The sequence below is a fragment of the Schistocerca serialis genome, chromosome 8 (assembly GCF_023864345.2).
Source record: "Schistocerca serialis cubense isolate TAMUIC-IGC-003099 chromosome 8, iqSchSeri2.2, whole genome shotgun sequence".
Classification (NCBI taxonomy): domain Eukaryota; kingdom Metazoa; phylum Arthropoda; class Insecta; order Orthoptera; family Acrididae; genus Schistocerca; species Schistocerca serialis.
Window position 1 is genome coordinate 507,557,549 of NC_064645.1, and position 26,566 is coordinate 507,584,114.

General features: G+C 44.5%; 1 protein-coding gene across 6 annotated transcripts in view; it reads left to right on the top strand.

The window, feature by feature from the left end:
* Positions 1–26,566, top strand: part of LOC126416387 (RNA-binding protein fusilli) — a 489,380-nt gene that overhangs the window by 247,063 nt on the left and 215,751 nt on the right. For all 6 annotated transcript variants that reach the window (XM_050084071.1, XM_050084075.1, XM_050084072.1 and 3 more), the window contains exon 4: positions 17,046–17,271. In XM_050084071.1, the coding sequence (XP_049940028.1) occupies positions 17,046–17,271 (226 nt within the window). The remainder of the gene's footprint in view (positions 1–17,045; positions 17,272–26,566) is intronic.

The window sequence follows — 26,566 nt, forward strand, 5'->3', positions numbered from 1 at the left end:
ACGCTAATGTTATCTCTGGCACGGTGTAAGGAACGCTACCCTCTTTCTCAGTGCTTGCATTGAGAAACGTGGGTATCTACTCTTCGTATGCTACGTTTGTAAGTTTGGTAGAGTGACTAAGACGATAGCTTGAAAATACGTAGTGCACAATAAGCAGTAATTAACTGAATTATCTTCAAACGGCACGATTCAAAATTTAACACTCCACAATGTGTGCATCCCGCACAGGTGTTTGTCTGAATGATATTAGTCTGTTTCGATGTTGAAGCACAATTTCCCGGTGGCATAAGAAGGTGCACAGTGAAATTGTTGCAAATGTTCACTTTATAAAACAATGGAAAACATACCCTAAGGTATGTGGATGGATGAGACTGGAAAGCGATGAAAATCCGTGACAGTCTGTCACAATGGGTCTAGTCATTGACTGAACTGAAGCAGGTTATTCTCCGGTTTTCCCTTTATACCTCATGTTAATATCGAAAGCACACTGCAACAGCGTCCTTACGGTTTCGTCAATGAACTTCTCACACTGTCTGCCGTATACTTCGCGGTTTTTTCCGAAAGCTAATAAGTATTGTGGCGGATCACCTATCAAGGGCTCTCTCTTATTCTACCAGAACGATCTTGGCCTGCCCACATCCCTATTTCGCTTCAAAAAGTTTCTCTTAAGGGAGGTCCCACACAAAAAGCGTGTGGATTAAATCCTCTAAAAAAGATTTATTTATTAATGCATCAGACTCTGAACCTGGCGTAGTTCGACTAGAGAAAAGTTCCTGATCTCGCTGATATTTCCAAAAGTGACAACTCCAAGGAGTGCATATAAATTCCGAGGTGTAAACGCCCAGCTCGTATTCAAAACTTTTCTGCAATATTACTTAGGTAAAACTCTTCAAAGTAAATGGCGAGTAGGATTCACAAATCAAACACTTCGAACTACCAGTGATAAACATCTATATCTGCTGTAATACAACTTAAGATTATATTTCGTGCTTAAGTATCCTATGCGCAGCTATTCCCTAATTAGCCGTGAATGATTATTAATTTTACTACACTGAAGCGCCAAAGAAACTGGTATAGGCATGAGTATTCAAATACAGAGATATGTGAACAGGCAGAATACGGCTCTGCGGTCGGCAACGCCTATATAAGAAAAGTGTCTGCCGCAGCTCCGACATCACTGCGGCCGGAAAAAGATCCTACAAGAACGGCACCAACAACGATTAAAGAGAATCGTTCAGCATGACAGAAATGTAACTTTTCCGCAAATTGCAGCATATTTCAGTTCTGGGCCATCAACAAGTGTCAGCGCGCGAACCAATCAACGAAACATCATCGATATGGGCTTTCGGAGCCGAAGGATCACTCGTGTACCCTCCATGACTGCACGATACAAAGCTTGACGCCTCGCCTAGGCACGTCAACACCGACATTGAACTGTTGACGACTAGAAACATGCTACCTGGTCGGACAAGTCTCGTTTCAAATAGCATCGAGCGGATGGACGTGTGCGGGTACAGAGACCACCTCATGAATTCATGGACCCTGCATTTCAGCAGGGGACTGTTCAAGCTGATGGAGGATATGTAATGGTGTGGGGCGTGTTCAGTTGGATTGGTATGGGACCCATGACACGTCTAGATACGACTCTGGCAGATATCTCGTACGTAAGCATTCTGTCTGAGATCACCTGCAGCCATTCATGCCCACTGTTCTTTCCGACGGACTTGGGCAATTCCAGCAGGACAACGAGACATTCCCCACGTCCAGAACTACTCCAGAGTGGCTCCAGAAACGCTCTTCTGAGTTTAAACACTTCCGCTGGCCAGAAAACTCCCCAGACATGCACGTTATCGAGTCCATGTGCCACATCGTGTTACGGCACTTCTACGTGCTCACGGAGGCCTTATAGGATATTAGTTGTACCAGTTTCTTTAGCTCTTCAGTGTGTATTTCAGTAATAGAATCTATAATAGAATGCTAACTTTATTATGAAAAACGAAAGACAAGATTAAATGCAACTGAGTTTTTCATGTCAGTTTCATAAGCGATACTCTGTTTGGGACCCCGTGATGGTCGACACACTGTATTGCCGCTGTCGGTGATCGTGCCTTTGGGGGCGAGTTTATCGATCCACTGACCAGCCAAGGGAACTTAGTTTTTACAAAGGATACTTCAGCGACATATTTTCCGACACCTTAGCATTGACGAAATTTCCGCTCACCGTTATATCGTCCCGGTCTCTGCAGTAGTTGTAACCATCGTGGTTACTTACCCGTGTACTGGAGAATGCCAGTGAATGAATAAGGGCGTTATAGGCGAACCTTCACAGTATCTTTGCTTGTTGAATACTTTGTATTAATGTCACAAAGTTGACAATAATCTCTCCTGATATTTTCGCCATAAGCACTTTTACACTTTAATTCATGTTTAATTTAAAAAATCGTGAGCAACACAATTTCACCTGAGAGCAAAAAAACAACGAAGATCAAATGATAGTACATCATCATCATCATCATCATCACTTTGACAGATGATAGTACATCTATACACCGCAAGAAACGGAGGATACTTCATGTACACCGTCACTTCAAGCACTTCTTGTTCCAGTAGCAAATCGTGCTAGGGAAGAGCGATTGCTAAAAAGTTTCCGTGTAAGCTCGTGTCTTTGTAACTATACCGTAATGCACAACGCCTTCTCTATTTGCGTGTGGCAATATAGTTGGGTGAACAACGTGAGAGGCGCTACTCTTGAGTATTCTGTTTCCTCTGTCAGTCCTATCTTGTAGTGGTCCCAGACTGACAGCAGTACTCAAGGATCGCGTGAACGAGTCTTTTGATAGGTGCTTCTTTCGCAGGTGGACTAAATGTCTTGAGGATCTTCCCAAATCTGTCATCTGCGTTTCCTATGACGATCTTTCCATAACAATGCTCCCAGATGTTCAATGTGTATGACTGCTTCCAGTGATTGTTCGGCAACCGTGTAATCAAACAATAATGGGTTATTCCATCTATTTATGCGCAATTTGTTAAACTGATGCACGTGCGGTGAGGTACGTCATCTGGTCACGTGTTCAACATTCTTCATCCACTTTTGAAGTATTTTCCGACTATTGCGGCCCCTTGTGTCTTGCATTAAATTACGTGTATCAGCGCCTTCTACGTCGCTCCGGGGTTTCTTAAACGTTAATAAGAATCATCCTGTATATTTTGAACAGTAGAAGTAGTATAACTTCACTAGGTGGTAATGCAGAACTGTATCGAAGGCCTTCCGGAGAGCAGCGTTTGACTCTGTGCCCGACTGCAGACTCCTAACTAAGGTACGAGCATATGGCATTGGTTCCCAAATATGAGAGTGGCTCGAAGACTTCTTAAGTAATAGAACCCAGTACGTTGTCCTCGATGGTGAGTGTTCATCGGAGGTGAAGGTATCATCTGGAGTGCCCCAGGGAAGTGTGGAAGGTCCGCTGTTGTTTTCTGTCTACATAAATGATCTTTTGGATGTGGTGGATAGCAATGTGCGGCTGTTTGCTGATGATACTATGGTGTACGGGAAGGAGTCGTCGTTGACTGGCTGTAGGAGGATATAGGATGACTTGGACGGGAGTTTTGATTGGTGTAAAGAATGGCAGCTAACTCTAATTATAGATAAATGTAAATTAATCCAGATGAATAGGAAAAAGAATCCCGTAATGTCTGAATACTCCATTAGTAGTGTAGCGATTGACACAGTCACGTCGATTAAATATTTGGGCGTAACATTGCAGAGCGATATGAAGTGGGACAAGCATGTAATGGCTGTTGTGGGGAAGGCGGGTAGTCGTATTCGGTTCATTGGTAGAATTTTGGGAACATGTGGTTCATCTGTAAAGGAGACCGCTTATAAAACACTAATACGACCTATTCTTGAGTACTGCTCGAGCGTTTGGGATCCCTATCAGGTCGAATTGAGTGAGGACATAGAAGCGATTCAGAGGCGGGCTGCTAGATTTGTTACTGGTAGGTTTGATCATCACGAGAGTGTTGCGGAAATGCTTCAGGAACTCGGGTGAGTGTCTCTAGAGGAAAGGACCCGTTCTTTTCGTGAATCGCTACTGAGGAAATTTATAGAACCAGCATTTGAGGCTGACTGCAGTACATTTTTACTGCCGCCAACTTATATTTCGCGGAAAGACCACAAAGATAGAGATTAGGTCTCGTGCAGAGGCATGTAGGCAGTTATTTTTCCCTCGTCCTGTTTGGGAGTGGAACAGGGAGAGATGATGCTAGTTGTGGTACGAGGTACCCTCCGCCACGCACCGTATGGAGGATTGCGGAGTATGTATGTAGATGTAGATGCAGATCCAGATCAAGGAACTTGATACCTACCTTGGCCCCAGTATCTACTGTCTTCTGTTAATACAGTGATGCGGCAATTTTCAGAGAGAGGAGTGTTCGTATTTAACATGAGGATTGTGATGCTATTTTGAGTTTCAGCTCGCGTCCCAGGAGTTCGGTTCAGAACAGCAAAGCAATAGAAGGGGCAACTTCGCGACGTGGCACATTGGCAGTAGCAGCAAGGGAACGCCGGCTGGTTGCGGCTGTGCCGCGCCGTGCCACGCTGCGCGAGCGGTCACCCGCTGTCGGTCAAGGAGAGCGCGCCGCGCCGCTCCCCGCGGTCGTTGCCACCTGTCTCCGCTTCGCCTCGCGCTGATTTACAGCGCGCCGGCACGTGACGACATTTCCATCCGCCCTCATTATACACCCGCCTTTCGCCTACTGAGTTACACTAGTGCATTCCGTAGCATAGTCACTGTGTCTGTAACGTTAGGTACGAACGGATCAGAAGGGCGGTGTGCGGATATTTGCCACGCCGGACATTTGCCACGGTTTTACCTGCTCCGAAGGGTTGGGTCCCTTGTCTCCTCCTCCTCCTCCTCCTCCTCCTCCTCCTCTTCATCGCTGTCGCGCAGTAAAGGTATTTACTGAGCCTTTACGCTGGTTTACTTAACATAGGACCAGAATCTCTTTGGATTTTCTTCCGCATTTCTAGAGAGACTTCCGTTGCGGAAACTATTAAATGCACCTCGCACTGAAATCCGCACCAGATTTCGAGCCTCAGTAAAACTTCGCCAATCTTGGAGATTTTGCGTTCGTCTAAATTATACGTGCCTTTTTCGGTGCTACTGCAGCAGCTTTCTGTCGTGTTTTGTGTATCATGGGGGATCAGTTCGGTCTCTTATTAATTTCTTTGGTGTGAATCTCTCGAGAGCTGTTGATACTATTTCTTTGAACTTAAGCCACATGTGGTCTTCACTCACATACGAGGGCTATCCACAAAGTACATTACGTTTTGGAATTAAAATAAATAAATTATTGGAATTTTTTTAATTATATACAGATGAAAACCACACTTCAGTACTACTTTTCTACATAGTTGCCATTTAAATTAAGCCACTTATCGTAGCGATGGACGAGCTTGGAAATCCTTCGTCGTAAAATTCGGCCGCCTGCGCCTTCAACCACGTGGTTACATCTTCTTGAAGCTTGAAGCTGTGCGTCATCAAAACGCTGCAGAGCCAACCACTTCCTCATTGCTGGGAATAAGTGGAAGTCGCTCGGTGCCGGATCGGGACTGTACGGCGGATGAGGAAACAACTCCCACTTAAAGGATTCGAGAACTTCACGAGTGGCATTTGCCGTGTGGGCCCGGGCGTTGTCGTGAATCAGCAAGATCTTTGAGCCCAACTTTCCCCAGCGCTTGTTTTGTATTGCACTTCTGAGGTTGTGCAGAGTTTGGCAATACCTTTGAGAGTTTATTGTAGTGCCTCTTTCCAGGAAATCCACAAAAATCGTATTTCTACCGGGTTACTGATTAACCATGTGGTTGAAGGCGCAGGCGGCCGAATTTTACGACGAAGGAATTTCCAAGCTCGTCCATCGCCACGATGAGTGTCTTAACTTAAATGGCAACTATGTAGAAAAGTAGTATTTAAGTGTGGCTTTCATCTGTATATAATAAAAAAAAATTTCCAATACTTTATTTATTTTTAATTCCAAAACGTAATGTACTTTGTGGATAGCCCTCGTAGTTTGGAAGGATTGGAGAGTGTCTCTCAGAAAGACGTCAACCGAATTTTTAACTACTTTTATAAATAGATATATTTCGCGTTTAGGTTTGGCGAATTTCTTTGTTACGGAATTGAGCCTTTCTCCGACTGCGTGTTCACTAATCCCTGTATCCGTCCTGATGCTCAAGATTGTTTGCGGCTAAGAGGTCAAGTGGGTTTTCGTAACCATTTACAATTCGAATGGCCTCGTGAACTAATTGTTCAAAATAATTTTTTTAAAAAGGCATTTAGAACAATTACGGAAGTTGTTTTCTTATCTACAATAGGGTCTGAAAATATATTTTTGCCAACATACGGAAGGTAGATTGAAGTCACTGCCAACTATAATTGTGTGAGTAGCGTACCTATTTGCGATGAGACTCGAGTCTTCTTTGAACTGTTCAGCAACTGTTTCATCTGAGACCGGGGGTCGGTAAAAGGAGCCAGTTATTAAATTATTCAGGTTGTCGAATATAACCTTTGCCCAAACTGAGTTACAGGAACTATCTGCTTCAATGTCGCTTGTGAGCTGAAACACACATTACATTATTTTTCCTTAAATTGTGGTTCTTGTTTCTGTTGTAGTGCAGATCACAATTACGGCTTTTCCCTTCACAACCTAGGATGCTTTCTCTGTGACCCTGTAAATACCAATGTAGAACAACAACGTACGTTACAAGGATAGCATTCTGTATTACTTCATTTCCTTATTTCTAACGTCGACTTTAGATGACATGTGAATCATAAATATTCTTATCTCTATTTAGTGAACATATTTTCAGTCATGTTTTGAATATTGTCCCGCTATACTTTATTAACTAATGTTTCGCCGCAAGGGATATCGGATTTTAGGGAGTAAATTAATATCGAGTATGTCGTTCTTGTTTTCAAACATTCACATTTATTCTTTCCTTATTGTCTTTTGGGCACGCAGTTGTAATTAAAGTAGGCACAAATGCAGTGATAAAAAAGAAGTGATTGGCGTACATTCGCATTCTCTTTCCATCGTTCCTTTTTTGTTGCTCCCCTGCCGATGGACTGTTTCTATCGCAATCAGTAAGCGTGAAAGTAAGCCACCGTACAGACAGAGGGATCTATATTTATACTTGGCAGAACTAATTACATACTGACATAATCGTCGGTACTGCTTTCGTTTCCCAAAAGTTATAAATATTTCGATTTCGGGGAAAGAAGCTCTGTATTTCGCCAAGATGTCGAAGAAGAATGTTCCTTACGTACTGGTTGTATCGAGTAAGATGTGGAGACAGCGGTTTGAAAGCGGACAGTAGTAGTACGAGGAAGGGCGTCCCTTACCTGAGGGATCGCTACTCAAGCTACCTGGCGAAGGGGCAAGTGTGGCAAATATCCGGCATTCGGAAGGGCAGCACAAATGCCATGGCTTCTCCTTCTTCTTCTTCTCCTCCTCCTCCTCCTCCTCCTCCTCCTCCTCCTCCTCCTCCTCCTCCTCCCCCTCCCCCCCCCCCCCAAGTCTGTGTGTTCCCCATTATGCTTCCTCATGCGAGGTCATAAGCTATACTTCACGATTTTAATGTTCCGCGTGTGCTGTTACGGTGTCAAAACCAACATTTTTTTTATTTTGCATAAAGAACTTAGTATCTTAGTTGTGGTGCTGCATTCTTCATATGGACACCATTAACTGTTGTTCTCCCACAGTGCCGTATGGATCATAAAGTGCTGTAAGCATTTAATATAATTTTGTCGGATGTAGATTGACAATGTCAATGAAGGCAAGACCAGCTACTCGGCCGTGAATGAAATAATCTTTATTTCAAATTACAAATAGCCTCACGCAGGAAAATCACTTCTTTCAAGATTCCACATCTGTGTTCTCCTTGCTGTGGATGCCAATCCAACAAATAATGCCGCATTATCCTGCCTTTGATGAGTGAATCGGATAATGTGGTCGTTCTGGTCGAACTACTTTTGCTGGGATTATTTGCCGGCGAGACTGAATGGTATCCGAGATGGAGCATTGTCAGTTATTCACTTTCTACTGGAGAGCAATATGTATCGAAGGCACAGAATGCTGATGGTAGTCGGATTCTTTGGATTCCTTATACCTCTTAAACGACAAAGCTGTCCTTTTTTTCTCGGGAATACATTTTTAAGCTGAAAGACTTTTCTCCCTGCAGTCGAGTGTACTCTGATATGACACTTCCTGGCAGATGTCAACTGGCACTCAAATCTGGAACCTGAGTTCTACCGACTGAACGACGAGTGCATAGGGCACAGTTTACGACTCGGTGGACCATTTGTCCGCGAAAGGCGGCAAAGATTACAGGAATGAGTCAAAGTTCAGCACATGGCGATGATCTGCCGGGCTGCATTTAAATACTTATTCTACATCGGTGTTCGGGAACAAGCCCATCATCAGAAAGCGGGATTGAGGGTTGAGATGGTGGCGTCAGCATAGTTTCTTAAACTTGATGCAGTCAGCGTTGTTTTCTAGCTTCAGTTTTCGTTATCAGAGGTATTAGAAAATCCCCTTCAGCGTGGTTAGGGGAATGACGTGAACAATTCGCATTTACAGCTCCCTGCAACTTTGGTATCCAAGCTAAAAGCGCTTGCATACAATAAGAGGACAAAACTGAAGATAGAACGCTGAAAGCATAAAGTTTGGCGAACAATGTTTACCTCACAGAGTACTCTCCTGCTACTTGCTTCCTCATTGTGAGGTAGGCCTTGAGCACCACTTGAAGAATAAATGTTTCATAAGCAGCTTTATTATGCTTGCCTGAAGAAAAAAAAATAATCATCACGGACTGTTAGCACTATTCCTGAAAGGAACAACAGAGCAGACAGCTACGCCTCGCTTTTGGAGTCACACAGCATCGTACGACGTTGGAAGTTGGAGAGGAATAAAAGTGGTAGAAAGTGAAGGAGCGTAGCCGCTGGGAGGGTAGGAATGCGCCGCGCTCTGTAAACAAGGTGGATGGCGGCCGCGCGTGTCCAGGAATTGCTAATGGCCCCACACTGCCGGAGCCGGAGCATTGCCCCCGCGTCCCTGGTGACGTCACCTTGCGGCAGCCGGTCCGCACACGCCTGTCCGCAGGCCGCGTTTTGGTGACTGGGCTGGTAAAGGTGGCAGTTTGGTTTCACAGTCACGCTAGCCGTAGCAATAGTTTTTCGCGCCACTTGTGGCCAGCGAAATGTCAAGCGCCGCCGTGGCCTTTCGGAGCACGGAGTTAAGATCAGAAACGGAGCGGGTACAACTCTAATGTCGGGGGTTGCAAGCATTAGAAATGAAGGAGCCGTTTTTACGTCAGTGCTGTACAGACTTCTCTCTTGCTAAGAGTTCCACGAGTACGAAAAGTCAGAACGATGGCTGTATGGTCTCTACCTATTCGAAGACTCGTTTCCTCTAGGACCAAAATGCGCAATATCTCTCTCTCTTCGTGTGTGTGTGTGTGTGTGTGTGTGTGTGTGTGTGTGTGTGTGTGTGTGTGTTGGGGGGGGGGGAGGGGGCGGCATGTAAATGTAGGGGAAGGTGGGGCTAGATGGGGAAGCTAACTTTAAACCCTTACAAAAGGGACAAAAATAAACAAATTCAAGTAGGTCTGATTATCACTTGTTTACGTAACCATTGAATTACAATAGCATGCAAAGAAATCTGCAAACTTGTTACATTTAGTTATAAATATCTCGATGTGAAACATAAACAACCAATTTCCCGTCTTGCCCCATATGCGTGGTAAGATGGGCAACTAGCATGAATTAATCTCTAAAGCTTAAATGAGGACTGGAATAACGAAATCATGTGACGATAAGGTTTCGAAACATGGTTCTGCGAATTGTAGAATCGGGTATTACGTTCTATTTAGGCCTCTTACTTTCACATAGTACACAAGTGTGGACAGCCTCGTCATCATCACTTTCTATTCCTGCACAAGTGTCGTGGGCCCAGCGTCCACAGCTAATACACCGTATCCAGCCTCCTTCAGAGGCTATTTACAATTGTATTCAACGTATAATGTACGTGTTCAAAACCCGCAGAGGGTAAACACATGAGACGATAAGAAAGTAATGATTGGACAAATAGTAGCGGCAAGACGGGGAAGCTCCCCATCTTGCCCCACCCCGTCTTGCCCCCTACCATGCTGTCAGGTAGTCTTACGCCTACATGAACACGATTTAGTGAACATTGACTACTGACACAGCAGTTTACTGTTAATAAGACGTACTATTCAGTGCTATATATACAGTCTGGACAAATGTCCACGAAACACATGATTTAGGACCTCGAAAGGTGTAAAACATTGCAAATCAGTATAACAATTGTACGTACCTTGCAAAGCTCACAGAAACCGCCGCGAAGTCAAGGTTCAGCAATGTCAACACACTGGGACCTGTGTATTGATGATGTTGTCGTAGCTATCCACACATGGCAGCACTCTAACTGTAGCTTACAGTCCTTCCCCGTCGTACCCCGTCTCCCCCTGATTGTTACACTTTTCTAATTAGACGGAGATTTAAATAAATTTATAGCAGTCTTCGAAAAAGTTTAGCAACTAAACGGTGTGTGAGAAAACAAGCTTGCAAACTATATCTATACTAAGACTGGTAAACTGCCGTATCTTTCTGCCTGAACAAGGTAATCTCCAAAAGTAACAAAAAAAGAAACTTCTCCCGAACAGACCATGAAGGCCCCAACGGTATCGACCGGCCGCCGTGTCATCCTCAGCCCACGGGCGTCACTGAATGCGGATATGGAGGGGCATGTGGTCAGCGCAGCGCTCTTCCGGCCGTATGTCAGTTTCCGAGACAGGAGCCGATACTTCTCAATCAAGTAGCTCCTCAGTTTGCCTCACAAGGGCTGAGTGCACCCCACTTGCCAACAGCACTTGGCAGACCGGATGGTTACACACATCCGAGTGCTAGCCCAGCCCGACAGCGCATAACATCGGTGACCTGACGGGAATCGGTGTTACCACTGCGGCAGGGACGTTGGCAATCTCCAACACTACTAGACGAATTTTCATGGGGTTTTCAGAGGTATCTTGAGTATAGCTTGCGGCAACGTAAAGGCTTTATTTCATCAAAATCGGAATAGAAAATTTTTCTTAATCAAAATTTTACCTCAAATCATTTGGTCATCTTAATAGCTTACCTCAAGTGACACGTTCATCGCGGTGTAGTGCACTTACCTGAATACAGTGGAACGGCTAAAAGACTGAGAACTATGCTGTCTCAAGAATCCGGTGAAGATCGTGAGGCGAGACTTGCTGCACCTCGAACACATAAGGGTTTAACCCGCTCATTTGAAACTCTTTTCGACAACGAGACCTGGCGTAACGCTGATCGAGAGCATCATGCATTATATCGCTCCTCAAAACCCTTCACTCACAGAGAAAATCGCCAGTTCTCATCGTGTTTGCACAGCTATTTCAGTGTCTTTCTCCATGTTAGTGAAGAAAACGTCCTTTTCGTTCATGTCCTCAATCATATAACTTCAAACGTTGTAAGCCAAAAAGCTTCACAAGTAAAAAAATAGATTTCATGCGTAGTGTCAGGCACAGCTACAAATAAATACCAAGGCGACGCTGGGCTTCTCAGTCATGAAATAATAAATAAATACTGGTTGCACTGTTCCTCAGTTTTTGAACGTGTCGTTGATTTCAAGTTACTTGTCTACATTTGTCGCAATATTCTGGTAATTGTTAACACTATTGTTCAGCTATTTAATAAGACACAGATTCAATAAGTGTATCAGCGTTCAAGACAGTTTGGTTCTATCAAGAACATAACGAACATTACCATTGCGTATAACTCTGCACCACTAAAGAACGTACAGAACTTCAAAGTTATGTGCGTATTAGTCATTAAGTGCACCTACTGTAAATAAACTTATTAATGATTCATCTCTTTGTAGATTCTGATTGTATTTATTGACTCTCTCCAGTTCCGATACAACAGACCAACAGCCGGCAAGGATGGGATCAGTTGGAGACAGTTGAGGCGGCCAACAAAAACAGACATCTACAAACAGATAACATTAATGAGTTTATTTACAGTCGGTAAAATTAATTTGAAGTGCTGTAGTTTCTTCTGTGGCGCAGAGTTATATACAATAATGGAACCAAATAGTGTTGAATGTGAGTAATGGTTGGTGGTGTCGTGCTACGTCATTGTAATGTTCACTACAGACTTCCACACCAATGTTGATAAGTCTGTTGGTGCACAAAATCTGTGAGGGGGGAGGTGACGCGAGCTCTGAGAGCGGCTGCTTAAAAGGATGCGGCAACCTGTTAGAGCCGCGGCCACTGAGCTCTTGTCAATTGAGCTACCTCCGGTGGCGGGCATGCACGGTTGTGCCGGACGTAGAGCAGGAGCTGGCGGTTGATTCAGTAGTGCCGCCTCTCGCGTAGCTGTGAACAGCGCGCGGTGTGCGGTCGACGAAGATGCCGCCGATACAGCTCAGTCTTCATAGTTCAGTCAATGCAACGAAAGCTCGTCAAGTTAATGCGTAATCCTGGTAAACTAGTAAAAGTTGTCAAAAGTTCATCTCTGTGCAACAAGAGTAAATTATTATAACTCCCAACACTTAGTAACTTGCAAAAGTTTGACACCTGGTTACTTTCATGAAATTATTGAGAGTTCTCGCCGTCGACACGTGAATTTTACGAGTCGCCCAATACTTTGAAAACTTTCAATAATTTAAACACGCGACTCATATGCCGCTCATGTACATGTTTCCTCTCTACTAGTTCTCGAAGATGACTATGATGGGCAAGATGACCGCTGCCTATTTGAGCCTTCTCCTGTTGTTGCGAACATTCTCATACATTTAAACAGTTATTTGTCTTACATTGAGGATATGTACAATACATCAGATCAGATCGAAACTGAGTCTGCTAGTGTCCTCAATAATTTATCCAGTGTAAAAGTTAGTTTACCGTAGTATGCTGTTCTAAATTTGTTAACATATATAAATAAAGGTATATGCAGACCGATAACTTAGCCTAAGTTACTATGCCGCCAGTAGTAGTATCAGTTGTTTTTTATATTTCAGTAGTTGACTTTTCTTATACGTCGGAATACATTTCCCGGCCTATAATTCAAAATATTGGTATATGTTCACGAATATTCTAATAGTATGTGTTGACACAGTTCCATGAACTTTACACATTTAAGTCGTGGTTGCTCCAAAGACTTTCGGAACTGAAAGACGTACTTGGAGCAGAGCCGAAGTGCATTTTACCCGGCAGTGAGCAGGCGGATGGCGCGGAGGAAGGCGCGCTGCAGACGGCTGGCGGCGTCTCGCTAGCAGCATGTGGCCGGCAGGTGAAGCGTGCCTCGTGACGGCCAGTCCTGGCACCCCTGCGCTGGTGTCGCGGCGGAGGGTGCTCAGCAAGCAAGCGTCATCTCTCGCACCCTCCACAAGAGGTTCCACTTTTTCGGCTCTCTCACAAGTGTCTCCCAGAGTTTTCTGCCAGTGAGTGACCATATATCCGACTGATTATCTTATATTCTTCTTCCAGTCAATCAACATCGTTGTTAATATTGTGCGTCGCCTACAATTCCCACGGCTGGACGACCACACACACATTACTGTGGGCGAAATTCCTTCACTGGGCAAGCTCCGTGTCGCCAGTTACGAACAGATACGTGTCCTGTCCATTTGCCACGCCCTGAAATCTCCTTCCACTGCAGTGCGATCTTTTCCACACATCTCTCGGCAGGAGAACACACCCAAACTCTAAAAGGCACTGAAAGCAAGCGTTCTTTCCATAAGCAACCTTCATATCGCGTCTACTTCACGTTGGTATCTAACGCCCCGTAGGTACATCCAACTGTCCTCCGCTACTTCATCTGATAAGGGGGCCCTTCTAATCTTCTCTCTCTCTGCCCTCTCAACAGCACAGAAAAAGTGTCTGGCGTACGGTAATGGCTTCGCGGATGCCCCGGTGGGCGGAGGAGATTAGGGCTCGGCCCTCGTCCGTCGGTCGGCGCCGACCTCTGCCCCCAGAAGATTGAAGTAGAGTGACCTTCGGGCCACGAGAGGTGTGTCAAGCTCTGCTCCTTCGTCTGGGTGCACTCACAACCACCGAGCTGCAGCTCGCTCCACGTAACACGTGTCGCACGACGCACTGGAAGTGTAATTCCGTGTCAGCCGATTTGCATAAAAACATTTCTTTTATGTAGATGAAGCAAAGCTACGTACGCCTGTGTTGTTAGTTTCCCAGTAAAACTTATTGTTTAAAAAAAATGAAAATCACTGTTTTGAGATTCGTGCCTGTTCTCTGCTGTGCAGTCTTTCTCACTCGAGTCTGAGCAAACTATTCGGTAAGAAATTAATATTTTTCTGTGTCTTATAGCCACACACCAATTGTAGACTGATAACGAACATGTTTTCTTTTCGTCATGGCCCACAGTTATTGTGATACTTCAAAGTACAACACTCGGCATATTTTGAAAAGTTTGCAGTGAGAATTGTAGTTGTTGGCCATTTTACATCTGATGCGCTTTATGCTAACTCTTACTGCGTACAAAATGTAGCTAACATATCTAAATTGTTTTTAACGATTGAAGGAGAGTCATACTCCTTCCATTCTCAAGAAAACACGTGAGATAAATTGTAGGGTGTCCGCGACGAGGCTGGCAGCTACGCGCCACACTTGCGGTTTCTGCCCCTGCGATACCGAGTGCTGAGGTTCCTCGTGTCCTGCCGGTAAAAACCGTAGCTGGAAATGAAAGGAAAACTTAGTGAAGTCAAGTCCCTAGGAATCATCAACATATGGCGCTGACTGCACTTCTTTCATTCTACGCTGCCTGGTTCCAGGAAACAATGTTAGCTATATTATTTTGTTCACAACTTTATAGTATTCAATTTATGCGCTCATTTATGTATAAGCTGTTCACTTTATAACTGCCGTTTTAGCTGAGCGTACTGCGGATTGTTGACGTGTGCTGCTAGTGATCGTTTGGAGTGACGCGCGCAGAGCGTAGCACCTCCCGTGGGGGAGGACCTGAGGACATGTCCCCGGACACCTCACCCCTGGGGTACACACAGCGCCTAGCGCAGCATCGGTTTCGCTGCTGTTTTCTTTGTGTTTGTTTCTTTACTCACTACCTCATCTCGCCTTCCTGCTATTGGGTGTGCTTTAGATTTGTTAGTTTTGAAGTTAACTATAACTTGTTCATTTTACAATTGCCGACTGGAGAACGCAGAAGTAAAGTTTACGTATTGGAGGGACCAAAGACGTCCGACTATACTCCCCACTGTACAATTGACGCATGTTGCTCGGCATTTTACAGTCACGTTATAGTCATCGTACGTTACTACTACTGGGTTTTCTGAGCGTCTGCTAAAATTGATCATAGCGCAAGTATACGTTTTGTTCAGTTATTTTTCATTTACTTCGCTTTCATGCATAAGAATATACAAAAAGCAAAAGTACCGTTGTCTCCTTCACGCGCACCTGCATTTTTCGCCCGCAAACCAAATTTTATTGGCCTAGTGTTGGTTTCGAATGTTTTCCTGTAGACGTGTGTTAACAGAATGTATGTTTTATGTGCTGCACATACAGCAGATATAGTTCAGGAACGGTACTACATTTTGATTCAGCGCATCATTGCCGTCGGCTATTGTAAAATCAACAGGTTATAGTAAACTTCAAAAACTAACAAATCCAAAGGAGACCCAATGGAGAGGCAATGCGTAAACAAGCAAACACAGTGAAAGTAGCAGCGAGACTGGTGCTGCGCTAGGCGCGGTAGACACCCAAGGGATGGGGGATCCGGGCACACGCCCTCCGGTCCTCTACCACGGGCAACGCCCCTCTACTTCCATGCTATGTGCCTCTACCCCCTTCCAGGGGAGATCAGTGACTGGGACCAATATCGTCAAGCTCATTACAGTATCGTTGTTTTAAATTCAATTAGTAGTCGTGATTCTACAAAATATTATCACATGCGTAGTATATGTGGAGGACGTGATGATAAAATCCGTCTACTTATTTTCAATATCGTTTTTGCTTTGCCAATGTACATGTACAAGCTATAATACAATCTTCAGGGCTTTAGTGGCTATGGATGAAACATCGTTGTGTTATCAGCACGCCAGAAACGAGTATCTGTGAATTTTTGATAATTTCTATCGTATATACTACCTTCCGGAATTATGTAATAATGTAATTTTGGGTGCCTGGATTGGACGCTTCGTATTTTTCACTAAGCGTCCTTCTGTTGAAACTTGCTTACTCATAGTGCACATAAATGATATGCATGTCTACGTCATAACTTGTAACCTTTGCAGATTTTTGAAAAATTTAAATTGTTTCCTGGTATGTACATCTTCGGCGTCAGATATGGCCTAACCGCCGAAACAACAGATGAAATTACGTTGTAGTCTGGCACCTTGGGAAGAATATATTCATTCAGAACTGTTAGCCTTGCGTGACAAAATAATTGTTCGTTCTAGTACCAGAGAAACTGAGCTTCTTGAAACGTTTCACTAGCTATCAGTTTATGAATTGTTAACGAACAATCAAGCAGAAGTTCTTACCATACATTGAATTAGTACCGCTGGCTGGGCTAGCACTTGGATGGGTGACCATCCGGTCTTCCGAGCGCTGTTGGCAAGCGGGGTGCTTTCAGCCCTTATGAGGCAAACTGAGGAGCTACTTGATTGAGAAGTAGCGCCTCCGGTGTCGTAAACTGAGATACGGCCGGGAGAGCGGTGTCCTGACCACACGCCCCTCCATATCAGCATCCAGTGTCGCGTGTGGGCTGTGGACGACACGGCTGCCGGTCGGTACTGTTGGGCCTTCCAAGGCCTGTTCGGACGGAGTTCAGTTAAGTTTCGTTTAGTAATAATTACTCTTGGTCTTCCAAGGCGCTGATGTTTGTGTCCTGCCCTAGCATTGAAGTCTCCATTGCACGAGCCATTGAGTGGCGGGATCGGTGTGATAACGTGGTTGGCTGCGTTGTGTGTTGCAGTTCGACCAGTACGCGCGCACGACGTTCCACCTGGGGCCGACGCCGCACTCGCTGCGGCTGGTGACGGACGGGCAGCTGCCGCTGCGCCAGTGCCTCCACCCCGAGGCCTGCTCCAAGGGCATCGAGCTGCCTTCCTACTACAACTACTTCTTCGACCTCCGCAAGGAGTTCCACACCTTCTACGCCGCCACCAAGGAGATAAATTCCATCAGCGACATGGTGAAATGTATCCTTTACATCAAGCGTTTCGTTTCTTGTACGGGTTTGCCTTACTGTTCAGTTAGCCTTTTCACAAGGGAGATAAGAACGACTCTTGATAAGACAACTTCGATGATACTAGATTTCCATACCTCATACATTTCGATAGCCTTTTACGTCCGTTAGGCAGAGACAAAAAGGGTTTTTCTTTTTTCCCAGCTGTAAAATGAAACCCCAGAATTGTTATAGAGGCAAGTGCCAAACCAAAACATAGTGATAGTATATAAATGAGACAGAAACCAGTTTCAGTATTGTATGGTTATTCTACAAACATCCCAGTGATTTGCTCATTTGCAATGTGTTAAATTGTGACGGAGTAGAACGATACACGTGGCTTTCCCCCTCTCTTTTTGTGCGGGCAGCAAGGAGAGGGGTAGAGGATGGAAGGGCAGAACTGAGTTTGCATATCATACATTAGAATATATTGCTTCATTGTCTAAAGCGGTTACTAGTCTTGAAACACGTATGTCCTCTATTATTGTCCCTATGCGCCTTTAATGGTTGATCTTCACGACATATCGGCTGAGTAGTTCGTGGTTATTGCCATCAGATTGTTACCGTGAAGTTTTTAACGATTTCCTGCCAAACAAAAAGATGCTCGAGGGCGATTCTGTTGGAGAATTCAATATTGTGTTGAGGAACCATAGTGGAAAGCCAGTATTTATCAGTGTTTTCAGTATTTCACTTTTATTGTGCCGTTGATAAGTAAAAAATATCATGAATGAGTTTTTCTCTCTGCAGCGGAGTGTGCGCTGAGGTCCCGAGTCGAGTCTCGGTCCGGCACACAGTTTTAATCTGCCAGGAAGTTGCGAGCATCCCCTTTTACAGATTAGCTCACTACGGAGTAGGCAGTGTGATATCGCCTTCCTTGATCTCCAGCCCCGAATTTATAGCCAGAATGGAAGGTACGCAGTAGCGGCTTTCACTGGACGTTGTTAGGCATGCCCACAGGTTTTGTCCCTGCGCGTCATGTTCATGCACTGTACTAGCTTCCTAGGCGACATTCCTGCTCGATTGTTGCGTCTGGTAATATTACTGTCGTCGTGTGCCATAGAATAGATCCCCAATCCATTGTCGATATGTGTTCCGAGACAGTAAAATACATTACAATATTTTTGGCACGTGCCATTTGAGACCTACTTCCACTTGGCAAATCGACAGACACACCGCGGTGGTTAACATTATTGTAGTCCTATTCGTCCAGCCACATTTAGGTTTTCCTCGAATCACTAGTTCTTTTCAGCTGAATGCGCACAAGGTTCCTTTCCATAGGCCAAGAACGATATCCTTTCCCCCTTTCTTGACCAACTGAGAAGTTGAACAGACTCCAATGACCACGCCGTCGATACTACGTTACAGACCAACCTTCCTCTGATTAGCGGTTGCCTCCGCACCTCTCTACCAGGATCACTTTTGCAGCCATTTTAGAACTGCACCGCAATCAACTTCCAGTCTTACAACCATTAAGATCATTAAGATTAATTTTCAGATGCCATGGCGACGTTATTACCGCATTTTTATGCTAAGACCAACAATAGCCGAAGTCAGTTTGCACGTCTCTTTTATATGATCGTTGCTTTTGAAGTCTGGATTAATTTGCAATAGGAAAGGGCATTAAGGAGGATGTAGAAGTTTTCGCTATAACAAGAAGTAATAGCTGTACTGCTTGATTAGCGACAGACACTATTTAATTTCGGTACCAAGTAGTAGACGAAGGGAAGGAATTCAGCTGCGTATGAAGCAAAGTAACGCATGGCGAACAAAGCAAGAGCAGACTAGCACAGAAAAAAACTTACGTCTGAATTTTAGAAATTTCTGGCAATTTGCGTCTATAGAAGTGAATCAAGTGGGGGAAAAAAACGGGAAAATGAGTGTGTTTCTTGTATATCGTAACCGGCCGTTGTGGCCGAGCGGTTCCAGGCGTTTCAGTCCGGAACCACGCTGCTGCTACGGTCGCAGGTTCGAATCCTGTCTCAGGCGTGGATGTGTGTGATGTTCTTTGGTTGGTTAGGTTTAAGTAGTTCTAAGTTCTAGGGGACTGATGACCTCAGATGTTAGTCCTATGGTATTTAGAGCCATTTGAACCATTTTGTATGTCGTTACACAAGGCTGAAGAAAATTAAGAGGATTGACAGTAGAAAAGAATGAAGAGTTTCTCCAGAAAACCTGAGAAATGACGTATGTAGGTAATACTGTGATGGCGAGGATGAAAGGGCATACGTTAAGACATGAAATAACTTTCGTGGTACTAGAGGGAAGCATGATGATAGCGTCATTAGAAATAAACGAGCTAGGCTGTATAGTAAGGAATAAGAACTGGATAGGATTAGTGATGAAATTATTGAGCTCATCACATTCATCAGTATCTACAACTGAAACCAAGAAGCTGTATGAAATGGGGCGGCCACTTTAAATGAGTTGTAGAAAGACGAAAGGAAGACTGCAACAGTGCGTGTTGGCCAAAAACCAGACTGCAGTGGCTCCGACAGCGTGCTGCAAGCGTTTCGCGCACCCTACTGGAGTGACAGTAACGCGAACAGATTGAATAAAATTGTGCGGGAAAAGATAATTGACATGAGGTGGTCCGGGCGTTCTATGTCGCCCTAGTGTCAACCGACGGTATGGACAAGAAACATTAAACGGCTGTTCCTGGAAGATCAATTCGCAACAGACACCAAGGTGCCTAACTGCTGCGGTGGCGACGGCTGCGTACTGACAAGAGTGAACACAGCCCACGAAGTTGCCTCCAAAAGACAGCGCGAAGTTCAATTACTCTCCTCCGAGAGTACCTTCGGGCCATAATTTAGAGGTAGCGGTTATCATTTTGTGGTGTCGACCGAAGGAGATCACTACGAGGCAATAATTCAATATTTTGTGTCTCACAACGGCGACTGACTGTTCCAATGACGTTTCTGTGGTGCACGCCACTTTTCCGGCTGTCAAGTATTCTTGTCGTAAAGTGAGAATGCGTGCACGGTAGAAGCTGGAACGGATTCTGTATGTTGACAGACTTTAAGAATCCCGTTCACGACTGGAGACACAGCTAGCTATATTGAAATGTGTTGAGAACGGACATTTAGTGTTAACTTCATTGCACATGTTCACTGTTCATATCGATTTCTGATTTAAAAAGAACGCAGAGTGTTGATGTAATTAGGGTGGTGCAAAAAATGTTTTCTAGCGAATTTACATTAGATCACTGTGTCACGTGTCAGTGTTGGCTTTTAGTGCACACGATGTCGTCATGCCTGTCGTGGCTTCGTGCATCCCTCCGATACCTTAATTCACTTCTATGAATGTTGACAGTAACGCCACTTCAATCAGCGACAGGAAGCTTTCATCCCCACCTGATGCCACTGCAAATCACTGCCTCCAGTACGAGTACAAACAAGGTCTGGGAGAGAGGTGATGCCTACTGCTTGAGGCAGCTTCCGCCACCGTCTGCGAAGTTGTTTGGCCTCTGACCGCGAGACAGTTGCGCTGAATGGGAGGAGAGGTGGTGAGGAGTGGGGCGGAGAGCAGAGAGCAGGTGAAAGGCGGCGGTGAACGGCCTGCCGCCTGATGCACGCCCCGCCCACACCACGGCCGCTCTCTGCAGCGCCTACAACTCTTCCGCCTGGTCCATTTACGTCGCTTTATCCGCGCTACCTCCTACAAAACAACCATTTACAACACACACACTTCCTCGCCTGCATCAGCCACATACACATATCAATAGGCAGTATCATCGATCGTTAATACCACGACACATTTGACACAACTAATATCGTGGTCCGCCTAAACTCGGAAGCGCTGTGAATCGACTGTGTGAAGTACGACTCGTGCAGCCACTCAGCGATGTGTGTTTGTGGCGAGTGCTCGCCCTCTCACCCGAGCTAGTTACTCTTCCGCTTTCTACCTCATATCTACTGCATCTTTCGTAGGTACCTTCCCTTCAATAGCGAAGTAAACAATTGTTAAAATGGGGGTCAGTGCAGTCGACCAGAATTTTCTTTCCAGCAAAACAGCGAGTAATTCCAGCTGGTTCGCTCATGAAAGTGCCTACAACAGACCTTTAAGATGATTATTAATTATGCATATGATGTCCTAATAATGACGATCATATGAACGACTTCACTTTACCATAAAGGACCATAATATTTTTTCTTGTTGTTTTCGACAGGTTTGATGCTACCTGTTATGATTTCCTTACCCGTTCCAATCTAAAGTTGAATCTACACCCAAAGGAAAACAGCTCCGCCGTCCTAGTCACAGACGGGCTAACCGAACCGATCGATCGACCACCTAGTCACCATCAGCCAACAGCGCTACTGTGAAGGGCCGTTATCATATATAAGATTGAAGGTCCATCTCTTACAAACACCCGATTTGGAACTTGGAGCAGCAGCTTAAGTTTCGAAGTAGTCAGTTTTTATTATATTGTACTATCGGAGTTACGGATAATTTACGCGCTCACTTCATGTCTGGACTTTGTCGTTCCGATTCGAAACGTGCGTTGTTAGAGCACCATAAGAGTGAATGAAATGAAGACTTGCCGTGGTGCGCGAGCGGCTTTTTTGGGTGGGGTAATGCGATCTGACACAGGCGTGCGCCGCAAGTGAAATTAATCGGCGCAGCCCGCTTTCTCCGATGGGGCCGTCCCGGAGAAGAAAGCTGCTCCAGCTGCAGCACGTTTACCATTTGCAGCCACTTAAGTCTCGCGCGCCGTTTCGCTTCAGCTTCGCCTCCAGTCATTGAGATCAGACATTTGTCTTGTAGAGCACTACTGTCTTCGTTTCTTCGATAAGATTACAGGTCAGTCACTTATCCCTAAATGGAAAAAATAATTGGTAAGGACAGAACCAACGAGGGGGAGGGGAAGGGAAGCATCGCCCACCCCTTGCAAACTTCGCCGTTACTCTCCTTGTAGCTGAGAATGAACATGATGCTGGGTTCTCAAAGCTTCCAGATGTTGTCAGTTCGCTGTGTTTCTCTGGTGTTAGGTATGTGGACACTGGCTGCCTCTCGGCAAACTAATATGGGTGTCGTGCAGCATCAGTTTGTTGTTTAGTAAACTCAGCTTTTCAATGGTGTTGTTTTTATTTAGTGAAAAACGGGCTTCGCTTTCATCTTGCATATATCTGCACCATCCCAACTGTTCATGAGTTACAACTTAGCAACATATTGTGTATCTTACGGTCTGTATCCTACGGATCCTGGCACCGTCACTTATCTTCTAATGTGATACACAATAGGAGCAAATAAGATAGTCACACGACAGTAAGAGAGAGACATTTGTATTGATACATTTTTTTTCCTGTTTCACAGAGTTATTCCCACTTGTGTCGGGGTCAGTATTAGGCAGTTACTTTCATTTTTTTCTCCGTGGATCGTTGTAAACTTCGTCCTTTATGTACTCGAATTTTAGTCTATTTTATGTACTCTATCACAAACGGCGATGAACGAACCTGTGCCACATTTCCCCCCCTGAACGGAAGGCTCTAAAAATCATTTCAGAGCAAACCTTATTGATCTTGCTTGTTAATTTCAAGTGGCCGTGAATCGCATGCTGATTGTAATATAAGAGCAAGCATTCGTACTGTTGATATAGAATAAATGGTGCTCACACTAAAGCATAAAATTCTCCAGAAATACACTATGCACTTAGACCTCCTTGCGGTGATCTCCGAGGGCCTTCCTAACCGGGAACGGCGAGGCCCCTCAACGTGCCGGAGCTAAGGACGTCTCAAAGCGAAGATAGGCCCAAGCAGCTGTCCTTGGCCGCGTCGCCCAGGAGAGGTCAGTGTCCTGTGGAGCGGCGCGTTTGTCGGGCTGGTCATCTCTTCAGGAAGTGCTCTTCCGCCACTGGCTCGGCTCGTGTTGCGGCTGCGTTTGTAAGGGTTCGGCATGAGACGCCCAAACGACAGATAACTGCACATCGTTTATTCTTATTTTTGTAATTTAATGTTTAGTTTACGGTATTACAATACCGACCCTTGTCATTTTCCATTTTGTTAAGTGCTACCTCCTTTTACGTCTAGGTCGCATTACACAGGCAGATACTGCAGCGACGCTCGTGTGCCACATTTACACCTGATCGGTAGGGTATTCTGTACTGTAAGCTGCCTGTGATAATCCACTACCTGCCGCCTGTATGTTTTACTATCTGTTGATCAACCATATCCTTACTCAAATGTATGGATGAATGATACATCCGACACCTGCTCTCCCAGTATCTGCTATTCGGAGTATTTTGAGAACCGTATAGTAGGGGGTACATCCAGAGTAGCTGCTTGCCTCAATAAGTGGTACAGCGTGGACAGATCGAATACATGTATGCGGTAGGGTATGAATTTTGCTGGATCTAGTTACCAGTTACGAATGCTGCAACCGACGGAGTCTTAAAAGGGGAGGGTGTGACACGGGGGTCACTGATTTTGATAAAGTTTGCCAAAGACCTTCTAGACTGAAAATAAAGCGACATGTGTTTGTTTTCCTGCTAGACAGTACCTAATTTTTGAAAAAAATAAAAATATCGAGGTCAGAGTTGGTATTTTCAGTACTATACGTTGAAAAATTGCCTAAAAACAATTTTTTTATTTGTGTTATATGGGGTCCAAAGTTAATAATGTTAGTGCTATTACCGTTCTAGTGTTTTCAAGGTGTACCTTGGGTACCCATCATTCAGTGTGTTCAGGAGAGCGAGATCGGTGGCCAAGTCTTTACGGCATTAGACGACCAAATTGCTGGTCTGTGTTCGGTTCTTGGTCGTGGAATTTTTTTATTCGGTATTTTTTTGTGTATATGATAATATTCTTAAAATCGTAATACATTTCTTTCCGTTTCCTTCAAGTAAAACATCTGGAAGTTTGATTATTAATCAAATTATTATATCTTACAATGTATTGACAGTTATTTTCATCGTGATACGTAGTACAAGACTACAGTTAAAGTGTGTTATTGCGTAATCTTAACTGAACGCCTGTTTGTGAGCATTGTCGCTCCCAGTGGGATGAAACTTACCGTAGAAACAGGCAAGTAGTAAAAATTTCTCGCACCACGCGCAACCCAAGAACGAAATCTCGCCGAAGTGACAAGACTTCCGGTACACCGTTCGCGCATAACATATCTGATTAACTTTGCTAGAAACAGATCAATCAGATATCAATCTGTGTGCGTCCCAGCGTATAAAAGCATATCTCAAAAGACAGACGTAAACAACTGGTTATGAACTGAAAAAGAAATTTGGATAGCATCAGCCCTAACTTGTAATTCTCGGTTCCGCTATGCTGTAGCATGATTTTGAAGTTGTCCGAAGGAATTAATCACTTGTCGTAAAAAGTAGACGTCACATGCTTGGCAAAGAGAGAGACATTTCGGTGGTATCACCTTCACGGTACGGATCGGCTGAGTACCATCATCATCATCCTATGTAGCACATCATGTATCATGATGAAAATAGTTGTAAATACGTTACAATATATAGTTATTTGCTTATTAATCACACCTCTTTACGTTTTATTTCAAGAAAACGCAAAGAAAGTATTAAATTTTAAGAATGTTATCAGATACAACGAAAAAATACCGAATGGGAAATGCTGCGACCAAGAATTGAACAAAGACCAGCGGTTTGTTAGATGTCTTGATCGCTATGCCACAGACCACCTGTGCTGGACACTCTGAATGACGGGTCCCCAAGATACAGCATGAAAACAGAAGAAAGGTAATAACTCGAACATTATTGACGTTGGGCTCCATATTATATAAATGTTTGCATTTAGACGATCTTTGGAAGCACAGCATTAAAAACACGATTTCCCATCAGCAATATTGACCTTGATACTTGTTTACAAAAGCCAGGGAGTGTCCAGCAAAAAGCTGAAACATGTGTGTCTTTATTTTCAATATAGGACTTCCTTGCAAAACTTGATAAAAATCGGTAACCCACATGTCGGACCCTCGTCTTGTTTGTTAGGCCTAATTAAAAAATGTGTATCTGAGGGCGTAAAATCGAAATGTGTGCGATACTACGAAATATCAAAGAGAAAGAAACTAACAACATTCGCTCGCACTGTGGAATCGGGCAGAGGAAAGTTAGAAAATAAATCATGGGCTTGAGGAACCGGTTTTACTGTTAGTCTGACGTGATTTAAGAAACGCAACTGAAAACCTAATCAGATCGAAGGTTTCTAGGAATATCTTTATTCCGCTTTTACAGGGTGATTTTTTTTTTCAGACTGTGTAGAAGCTCCAGGTATTGTTCGATGAGAGGATACGGAACAAAAAAAGGTCTAATGAACTTATGTCCGGAAATTGATGAATTCTATACTAGAGGCAATTTGCTCAGTTATACATTGTAACAGAGACTGCTTTCTAATACGCGCTGTACCACGTAGCCACAGTTACAGTATGTGTTGAAAATGGTTTCCATGTGCCTCAAACGCATGCGTGTACGTGCCGTAGCTCGTTTTGTGTAACACGTTCACTTTGGCCAGACTGCATCCGAACAGTGTCAAAGGCAGCATGAATCCGTTGCTCCAGTGTCTCCACATCTGGTATAGGCTCTGCATGTACGATACTTTTGAGATGGCCCCATAACCAGAAATCGCGCGGGTTGAGATCCGATGAACGAGCAGCCCAAGCAATTGCACTCCCTCGTCCGAGCCACCAACCAGGGAAGACAGGATTGAGATGCGTCCGGACGTTAACGGCGAAGCGGGCTAGAGCACCATCATGTAGCAGCCACATAACCCTTCGAATCATTAATGGCACTTCTTCCAGCAGGGGAGGCAAACTCACCCGCAAGAGACGCCGATATTTCCGGCCAGTTAGGCGACGTGGAAGGAAGACTGGTCTCAGAATACGTTGCCAATTATCCCGTCCTACGCATTCAGCACTGATGATTCGCTCTCACCATACCATAGGGGTTCTGTTTACTATCCCACAGATGACTGTTACGAAAGTTGAAGATACCACTCTTCTGAAAGTGGCCTATTCTGTGAATAGGATGTATGATACAATCCCGAAATTGTTGCTGCCTGGTGAAGAAACCAGCGACAAAACTGTTTCCGATGTGGAAATCTGTCGTTAGTAAGCTCTGCACACGCTGTAAGTGATAATGGTAGTAGCAGTTGGGATGAATGTTCCACGTGGTCGTCTGGCGTATCCTGTACTGGCGGTCCAAGTGCCTAGTATTGACACGGCGGTCGCCTTCCACAGTGTTAATCACCTTTTACTCCAAGTGAGGTGTCCGCGTCCTTCATGATTTACTACTTCCTGAAACG